The sequence below is a fragment of the Scyliorhinus torazame genome, chromosome 28, assembly GCF_047496885.1.
Source record: "Scyliorhinus torazame isolate Kashiwa2021f chromosome 28, sScyTor2.1, whole genome shotgun sequence".
NCBI classification, from domain to species: Eukaryota; Metazoa; Chordata; class Chondrichthyes; order Carcharhiniformes; family Scyliorhinidae; genus Scyliorhinus; species Scyliorhinus torazame.
Window position 1 is genome coordinate 15,251,277 of NC_092734.1, and position 9,903 is coordinate 15,261,179.

Genomic DNA, 9,903 nt, shown 5'->3' on the forward strand with positions numbered 1-9,903 from the left:
GAGTACCCAATTCTTTTTTCCAATTAAGGGGCAATTTAGCGTGGCCAATCCACCTACATGGGTGGCATGATAGCACAGTGGTTAGCACTGTTGCTGCACAGCACCAGGGTCCCATGTTCGATTCCCGGCTTGGATCACTGTCTGTGCAGAGTCTGCACACTCTCTCGTGTCTGCGTGGGTTTCCTCCGGATGCTCCGGTTTCCTCCCACAAGTCCCAAAAGACGTGCTTGTTAGGTAAATTGGACATGCTGAATTCTCCCTCCGTGTACCCGAACAGGCGCCGGAATGTGGCGACTAGGGGATTTTCACAGTAACTTCATTGCAGTGTTAATGCAAGCTTACTTGTGACAATAATAAAGATTATCCTTATCCTTGCATTGCACACCTTTGGGTTGTGGGGTGAACCCACCGTGCCACCTGGAGGGAAGGTCATTGATGAAACATAGAAAATAGGAGCAGGAGGAGGCCATTCGGCCCTTCGACCCAGCTCTGCCATCATTATGATCATCCAACTCAGTAACCTGTTACCACTTTGCTCCATCATCCTTTGATTTCTTTAACCCAATGAGTTATGGCTAACTCCTTCTTGAAAACATACAACATTTTGTCCTCAAATGCTTTCTGTGGTAACGAATTCCACAGACTCACCACTCTCTGGGTGAAGAATTTTCTCCTCATTTCAATCCCTAGACTGTGACCCCTCGTTCTGAACTCCTCCCCATCTGAAACATCCTTCCCTGTTTAGTCCTGTTCGACGTTTACAGGCTTATGAAGTTGCTGAAGATGGTTGAGCCAAGGGAACTACCCTGAGGAACCCCTGCAGCAATGACCTGGGACTGAGATGATTGACTTCCAACAACCACAATCATTTTCCTTTGTTCTAGGCATGCACAATCGATAATCAGGATTTCAAACTGTGCATTTTTCTATATAAGCAACATTCCAGTTAAATAAGAAACTTAATGGGCAAATATCATAAGATCGAGATAGGATGTTGATGAAATAGATTATACACAGATTACTGTTGTGAAGAATGTACATTCCATTTATTCAGTCTTTTAACCAAAATAAATGTTTCAACTCACATAACTAAAGCTCTGGCCAAATTCTCTTTTTTTTAATTTAGAGTACCCAATTCTTTTTTCCCCAATTACGAGGCAATTTGGCCTCTTAATCCACCTATCCTGCACATCTTTTTGGGTTTTGGGGGGGGGGGGGGGGGAGACCCACGCAGACATGGCGAGAATGGACAAACTCCACAAGGACAGTGACCCGGGGCCGCGATCGAACCTGGGTCCTCAGCGCCATGAGGCAGCAGTGCTAACCACTGCGCCACCAGGCCAAATTCTCTTGACAGAGACCAAATTTTTGACTCTTGAGCATTAAACACTTTGGAAGATTAAAAACACAATTCTCTGGATTCTTTCCATGCTGCAGTGTAGGGCCTGCCCGAGACTCTAAAAGGCCGTGCCAGTTTGGGGATGCCTGGACTCTGTTCCTTACACTGTTTCAGCTCTAAATGTGGGAGGCAGGGAGGGAAAAGATACGAGTACAAACCCTGAAGAGTTAGTCTCTGCGGATTAAGATCAAGCATCTGGATTTTATTACACTTCAGACGGGTAGCCTGTTTGTCCCGACCTCCTGCAGAATGAGACACAACTCAAGCATTTCCCATCACTGATCTCTGACAACCTCCAAACCAATGTATTCAAGAATGCAAAATCATTCTAATGGGATAAATTGGCAAGATCTTTCCAGGAGACACATGAACAGGAGCTGTGCAAAAGTCAGAATAAATCCAATTGGCTCCATCGCAGCCAATACTGTCTACAGTTGCCACGGAAGGCCATTATCTGTGACAACATCACACGAGATGAAATCTGCTTTAACGTACTTATGTAAAAATGATCTGGCGTCAATTGTGCAAACATGAGAGTTCATGGTGACATTGATTTCAAACAAGGGCAATAAAGAACTTTACTGTGACAGCCACTGCTTTACAATGACTGGATAATCAAATTCCATTTTTATTCCCGCAAATTCCACAATCCTATCAATTTCCCCACAGAGTTGGTGTCCTTGAATATTGTGGCTTTCTGAGAACTGTGATATACATATATATAATTCTAAAAACACGAATGAGGAGCCTGGAAATAAATTTGATGGCAGAGATGTCAAATTGGTGCACTTTGCCTCCCATAATAGCAGAAATTGTAGCTGAAATGATTAGTATCTGGATTAGGCTCCGACTACTATGAAAAGTGCCTTTGAGGTTGTGCTAACATTTAGTTCAGACACTCCTGTGTTGACTCTTTTGCATTGTAACAATTGAGGTCAAACAGAACCAACTTGTGCATCTATTTCTTAAAACATCCTGATTGAACCAGGCCGGCTAGCTCTAACCTTCTGAAATACAGTTGATTTAATTCTCATTATTTACACAATTCTTTGTTTGAAGGCTGTGGATTCAGCTATACATATATGTACGTTTAAACTTACTTTGCAGATATTTTAAATGTGAATGTATTCGTTCAATATTTCAAGCACATCAAATATTTCACTTGCTGCCGTTATTCACACAATCTCACTTTTTAAAAAATCCATCAGTAATGACGAGACATGTGGGTGTCCCGCACAGTCCCCCTTCAATGCTGCTATTGTGACTCACTCACCAATAATCTGCATTATTTAGCAAGTATCGCCCTTAGTTTGAGCACCACCCACTTTTCTCTCTGGCAGTGTTCAGATGGCTCTTACCTGGGGACAGTCCTTGATGTAATGTCCTTTGTTGAAGCAGAGGTGGCACAAGTAATTGGGAGGAGGTCTTTTACCGGGTTTGCGAGGTTCTGCTGACAGCGATAGATCCGAGAAATGGTCTGTCAGGGAGCTAAGCCCGTCCACGATATTGCTCAGGGAACCATAGGGCGAAGCATTCTTGTACAAGCCGCTGGTGATTGCCTGGATAACGGGATTATATTCAGTTATTTACAATGCCACTTTCTGCAGCCGAGTGCTGGCATACAGCTCAAACTGGTGAAAAGTGTTTAACCTTTAGCGAAATAAGCAGTCAAACTGATCCTTGCGTTTAACATATTCAAAACTGGGCAGCCGTGAGTTTACAAAATAGCCAATTGCCTATCGTAGGGAGTTGAACTCGGAGCTGCTGTAAGCGAGCGCACTATAAGTAGACACTAGGAGTATAACTCCCCAATGCTCACAACTTCATGCCGGTGTGATGTGTGTTATATCAACAACTGTTAATTCAACACAACATGTTTTAAGGCCGATGTGACACATGGAGGGATGATTGTGACAGCGCATTGTAGTGAAGGCAGATATCACAGTGAGAATGGGTTTGTTGCAATTTCTGAAATTGCCCTTCTCGCTGTCTGGATCTGACACGGGGGTGGGTTCGGTGGAGGGAGGCTGTTTATTTGCCTCTTGTTCTCCTTGTAGCAAAGCAAGAGGTTCGGGGCGTCAGATAGGACTCACTTGATCCTTAAAGTGCATTTTAATACAGGCGTGAAATGAATATGAATGAAGGAGGTTGAGAGAGAAAAGTTGAAAAGAATGCCCGATCCACAAAAAACAAGCACTTCGCCCTCGACCCCTCCCAAATTCTGCCAGCCCACATTACATTTTCCTGGCAAAGGGGTCCAAACATCTCGGGTACACTGTTCCAGCGCCAGTTGGGCATCACGTTGGGATGTGGTTTTGTGATAGGGTGGCAGTCTGGGGAGGGCATTGAGGGGTTTTGCCCTGCTCTTAACAAACACACAGGCGCTGAAAAAAAGTGGAAACAAGGAATACCCAACTTATTTCTCTCCCTGGCTACAAAGCTAAACATTTAACCCCCCTCCCGCCCTGGACACACATCCAGTTAATATAACTTTGCAAAGAGAGAATCTAAAGCAACAGCCCCACAATCACCTTTTAAACTGTCCCATCAAAGCAAACCAAACCCCCAAAGCAGGAGGGGGTGAATGTAACTTGCTTTGTATCTCTCCAGCGCCACAGACCGACCCCCAAATGTCTGGGCCACGCCGAGCTATTTTTAAAACGAAGCAATTCTTTGGCGCTGACTCCAGCTGTCATGTTTACAAGGCAGCTTTTCTGGAGTGAACTGCAATAAAGTGACCCCGTCGGAAAGGTCGGGGCATTTAACCCTTCGTCCTCTGCGCCCTAGTCACTGCTTTGGGGTTTTGTTTGCTTTGATGGGACAGTTTAAAAGGTGATTGTGGGGCTGTTGCTTTAGATTCTCTCTTTGCAAAGTTATATTAACTGGATGTGTGTCCAGGGCGGGAGGGGGGCGGTTAAATGTTTAGTTTTGTAGCCAGGGAGAGAAATAAGTTGTGTATTCCTTAATTGGGGGGGGGAAAGTGGCCGTGTTTCTTTGTGACTTGATCAATCATTCCAGGGCCCACCGGAGTGTTGCATTCACACCGAGTGAAGCTATGCTCCAGGGTGTAAAATCCTATTTGGGCTGAAGAAACACTGGAGGGGACTTCTGTAAATTAGTTGGTGGGAGAGTGGGGGGGGGGGTCTCTTATAGAACCAAAGTGGTGCTCTTCAATCTTCGGCTACTCAATCAGAATGGGAGAAGTTTGTTGTTGCCACTTTTTTTCAGCGCCTGTGTGTTTGTTAAGAGCAGAGCTAAACCCCTCAATGCCCTCCCCAGACTGCCACCCTATCAGTGGAGGACATTCAGCAGAGAGGCTATTCACACTGCAAACTGTTTTCACTCTCAGCCCAGGCCGATTAGCTTCTCCTGCCTCGGCCAATCCAGATCTCAGACGTATTGGCATCCAAAGCAGTGTCTCACTGTCGGTCCGCGCTGAATTAAACTTGCCCTTTTCTTAAAAGGGCAATGGTCTTTTGGCTGAGCGTCTATTTGTTTCCCCCGTGTGCCGACTGACGGGGCCCAGGAACTGCCACATAAACTGGTATCCAAGTGTACATTTTCAGTGCTGCTGGAGAGAAAGGCCGCTGTGTGAGTGGATGGATACAGGATAGGAGTTAAGACAATCAAACAAACTATTGGTGCTCATGCTGGGGTCAGGCACAGTGCATTTCAGTAGATTTCTAAACATGTCCTTAAATCAACAATGGATAGATTGGAATTCAAGGCCCAGTCCAAATGCTTTCCTCCTCCAATGCTGATATCACAGTGCCGAAGGAGGCCATTCGGCCTATCGAGTCTGCACCAACCCTATGGCAGAGCACCCCATCCAGGCCCAAATCCACCCCCGCAATCCCACCTAACATTTGGACACTAAGGGGCAATTTATCATGGCCAATCCACCTAATCTGCACATCTTTGGACTTGTGGGAGGAAACCCACGCAGACACAGGAAGAACATGCAGACTCCACACAGACAGTCACCCGAGGTCGGAATTGAACCCGGGTCCCTGGCGCTGTGAGTGCTAACCACTGTGCCACCTTATAGCCACTGTAGACCCCTCACTCCAGTCAACCCAAGGGGCTAGCTCTCAGCGACACTGCGACATTCTCACACCACAACTTTGCAATCTCTCAGTATCTCCTCAAAATTACACTCTTGCACCTTTCCCTCTATCACTTCATTTATTTTTCAAGGGCAGTTGCACACACCTCTTGAGTTAGAGTCATAGAGTGTTACAGCACCGAAAGAAGCCCTTCAGCCCATCCTGTCTGCGCCAACCATTAAACACCTTTCTATTCTAATCCCATTTTCTAGCACTTAGACTGCAACCTTGTAAGCTATGACATTTCAAAGGCTCGCGTAAATGCTTCTCAAATGTTGTGAGGGCTCTACCGCCCTTAAAGCCAGTGAGTTCCAGAGTCCCACCACCCTCTGGGTGAAAAGGCTTTTCCTGAAATTACCTTTAAATCTCCTGCCCCTTACCTCCTGTTTACTGACCCCTCTATTAAAGGGAAAGGTTCCTTCCTATCTAATAATAATCTTTATTAGTGTCACACGTAGGCTTACATTAACACTGCAATGAAGTTACTGTGAAAATTCCCTGGTCGCCACATTCCGGCGCCTGTTCGGGTACACTGAGGGAGAATTACGAATGTCCAATTCACCTAACAAGCACGATGTTCGGGACTTGTGGGAGGAAAGCGGAGCACCCAGAGGAAACCCATGCAGAAATGGGGAGAACGTGCAGATTCCGCACAGTGACCCAAGCCAGGAATCGAACCCGGGTCCCTGGTACTGTGAAGCTACTGTGCTAACCACTGTGCTACCGTATCACCCTCCACCCTATCTATGTCCCTCATAATTTGTACACCTCAATCTGGCACCCCCCCCCCCTCCCCCCCACCCCACCTCCCAGCCTACTCTGCTCTCAGGAAAACAATCCCAGCTGAAACGCTCCATCCCAGGCAGCATCCTGGTGAATCTCTTCTGCATGCTCTCCAGTGTTAGCACATCCTTCCTATAGTTCCTCTCTTATTTCCTAGGATGAATTTCCTTTCCCCCAAGTGTGAAGGTCCTTGTGACACTTTGCTATATTAAAGCCACTATATATGCCTGTTGCTTAAAAGAAATGGCAGCAATTAACAGTATGAGTGCAATAGCAGAATTTAAAAGCAAGCATACACATACATGTGTATAACGTGCCAACTAGAACTCTGGAGTTAAAAATGGACCATTCAATTTATCAATCCCACTTCATCCAGAATTCAACCACAAAGCTGCCTTTTTATACCACCTTTAACATAACAATTGCTCTGGGTTGCTTCACAGGAGCATTGTGAGGTAAGGTTAGACACATCCTCAATGGGGTAAATGCCCAAAAGGTTGGCCAAATAGGTAGGTTTTAAGGAGTGTCTTAAAGGATAAAAGCCAGGTAGAGAGGTAGAGGAGTTTAATAAGGAGATTCCAAAGATCACACACCAGGTAACTGAAGGCAACCAATGGTGGAGCGATTCAAATTGGGGATGTGCAGGAGACCAGAATTAGAGGAACGTGGAAATCTCAGAGGACAGTAATTCAGAGTTAAACCTTACGTTGGAACTGTATAAATTATGAGTTGTCACAACTGGAGTACTCTTAAAGGGCAGAGCAGCCTATGGTCACTTGGGACTATGGCAATTTTACTTTACTTTACTGTGGGCAGTTCTAGTCACCCCATTACAGAAAGGATGTAATTGTATTTGAGAGGACACAAGAAGGGATGTTGCCAGGACTGGAACATTGCAGCTATGAGGAAGGATTGGGCAGTCTGGGGTTCGCCTTGGAACAGAGAAGGCGTAGGGGAGATGCGATTGAGATGAACAAAATTGTGAGGGGCCTGGGTCGAGTGGATGGGAAGGGCCTGTTTACATTAACAGAGAGGTCCAGAAGATTTCTGGATTTGCACCTCAAGCGCTGCAAAGTGGGATTAAGTGTGGGGGGGGGGGGGGGGGGGGGACTCTTTTTATGTCCGGCGCAAACATAATGGGCCATGTGGCCTCTTTCTGTGCCATAAACCTCCCATGATTCAAAGTGATTTACTGAGCACCAGGACGGTGAGTGAATGGGGCTGGGTGACAGTAACAACATGAGCTGCCCAATGACCTCGAGTTGACAGGGGGTAGGACTGGTCTGGAATTCTGCCATATTTATCCCAGCGTGGGCCTCCGCTGTACCCCTCACCTGTTGACTACCACTTTCAAAAATACCCCCCCCCCCTTCGTTGAAAGCCAATCAGTATCACAACAATATTCAGTTGCCCTCAACCCCCCCCCCCCCCCCCCCACTTCCCCGGGATCCTGGTGGTAACGTAACCCCCTCCCCACTCCCCCAGTCTCTAACTTTGCTCTGAGCTTGTGAACTTTGTCTCCTCTTTGGGCTGTGACCATCACATTCAGATTGTTTTCAAATCCCATTACAAGGATTTGATAGTTTAGTCCCAACTGCTCTCAGAATATGGTCATTTATGGAACTTTTTTTCCCAAAAATAGATGCCGGAGAAGAAAATACTTTACAATGCGAGTTTGTAAAACGGGAAAGTACTTTCTGCCTTCCCTCCCCCTTGTGTATCTTGCTACGCATTGCCCTTCTAAGATCAAACCTCATCCACCGACTTTGCTGTATATTTACTCATGGGGAAGAGCGACGATCGACGTATACATGGCGTTTTATTTTTGTAGCTGTAGCAGCAACCAGATATTCCAACTGGAAAATAATGACCAGGCTCTCACATCACAACATTCTCGAAGAGACTGACTGCAATCTGAAAATCTAACTCACCCCCAACTCCCCTATTCGCCACTGGAGAGAATGCAGATCACCCTGCCCATGGCTATGTGCCCTGCTCAAACCTCACACACGCTTCTCTCGACTTATTTGTATTTTTAAAAAAACTAAGACAGGACCTCCCGATAAAACAGCACGTCACCAGCCTGGAAATCTCTCCAGCCAAATCACCCGCGATTTCTTGCCGGCTGGACCATGCTGAGTTAATGCAATGCGTTGCTTGTAACGAGCTGTCAGTCAGGGTGGGTGATTCACACGCTCAGGCGAGAGGGGGGAAATTGTGCAAGGGGAGGTGAGCAATCTGCTTCGAAACACGTCTTTCAGGCGTGAAGGCAAATTCCAATGGCTGACAAGGGCAGACAGTAACGGGGCCACTGTAACACTCCAGCCCCTATCGTACACAGCATAGGAGCGCCCTCAATTATTAGCCAACATGTCAACATGACTTTGCAGTGAGAAGAAATCGGACAAACAAATCCCGCTTCGCACACATAAAAGTTCTACAGGATCTTCCAGGGACAGCAATCTTGAAAGAAAAAAGATTGCCCCTCTCTCTCACACACACTCTCTATTTCACACAGTCCAATGGCGGGCGTTTAAAGAAAAAAAAAACCCTCTGTACTCGCAAGAGAAAGTTTTGGTTAAAGTTTCCATCACAGCCTAAACGGATGGCTCAGAAAGAGTACATTTCAGAGCGCCTGGCTCAATTCAGGCTGTACTTTAAGGGAATCAATCCGCACCTCGTTCCTGTGGAGTTGAGAAAAGTTGTTGAGATAGTTGGAATAAAGTGAAGTTCCCAAATCGGCAGCTTTGGTATAGTTCAGGTCGTGGTGCTGGGACGATGACTCGGGTCTGAAGGCATCGAAAGCACTCGGCTGGTGAGTGTCCTGCAGAGACAGATAGACCCAGTTTAAGAGCTGAGCTGGCTGGTATACAGAGGCGCTGGTGTCGATCGCTGACAGCAAACTCATCCTGGCCGGCGTCTGGCTCGCCCGTCCCTCTCTTTGCTAGCACAGTGTGTGTGTGTAGAAAGTCCCAAGCCAGCGCTGGCTGTTGTGGAGAGGACGGATCTCCTTTTTCTGTGTATGTGTTTTGTTGTTGTTTAGTTGCCTGTTGCTGTGTTGTTTGGGAAGTTGTCAGTAAGTTTTCTCTCTTTCTTTCTTTCCTTCCTTCCTTCCCCCCCTCCCTCCCTCCCCCCCACCCCCTTTGTGGGCGAGAGCCTCCAAGACTGATCCGCTAGCTCTTTATCTCCCCCCAGGGGAAGTGTTACTCCCCGGCAGCCAATCAGTGCAGCCCATTGGCACCCGGAACTGCATCATCAGCTTTTGATACATTTCACTGGCAGAGTGGGGCTGAAATGTTGCTTCGCATTGAGTCGATTTCAATCCTCTGGCAGCCCCCCGTTTTATTGTCCTGCACTCCAGTCACAGCGCGATGCAGTCCCACCTCCTTCAACACTGGAGTTGTGTGTAGACTTCTGTGTCTTTTACACCTTCCAGTCCCAATGCCTGGGCTAAATACGGCCAATTGCATCATTTAACTTTTCCAGTGCTAAACTGGGAAGAACATCTAACTGTTCCAAGCTATCTGAATGCCCCCCTCTTATTTTAGAATGAAAGTATAAATTATATATATATATTTTCAATCACCCTCTAAATATCCCCCCCCCCCCCCCCCC

At 46.6% G+C, this 9,903-nt stretch overlaps 1 protein-coding gene across 1 annotated transcript in view; it reads right to left on the reverse strand.

Moving 5' to 3' along the window:
* zcchc24 (zinc finger, CCHC domain containing 24) overlaps positions 1-9,355 on the reverse strand; it is a 243,474-nt gene extending 234,119 nt beyond the window's left edge. The window contains exons 1-2 of the mRNA XM_072491530.1: positions 8,966-9,355; positions 2,758-2,958 (exon numbers count right to left, since the gene is read on the reverse strand). Of these exons, the coding sequence (XP_072347631.1) occupies positions 2,758-2,958; positions 8,966-9,196 (432 nt within the window). The 5' untranslated portion in view covers positions 9,197-9,355. The remainder of the gene's footprint in view (positions 1-2,757; positions 2,959-8,965) is intronic.
* Positions 9,356-9,903: the final 548 nt, after the last annotated feature.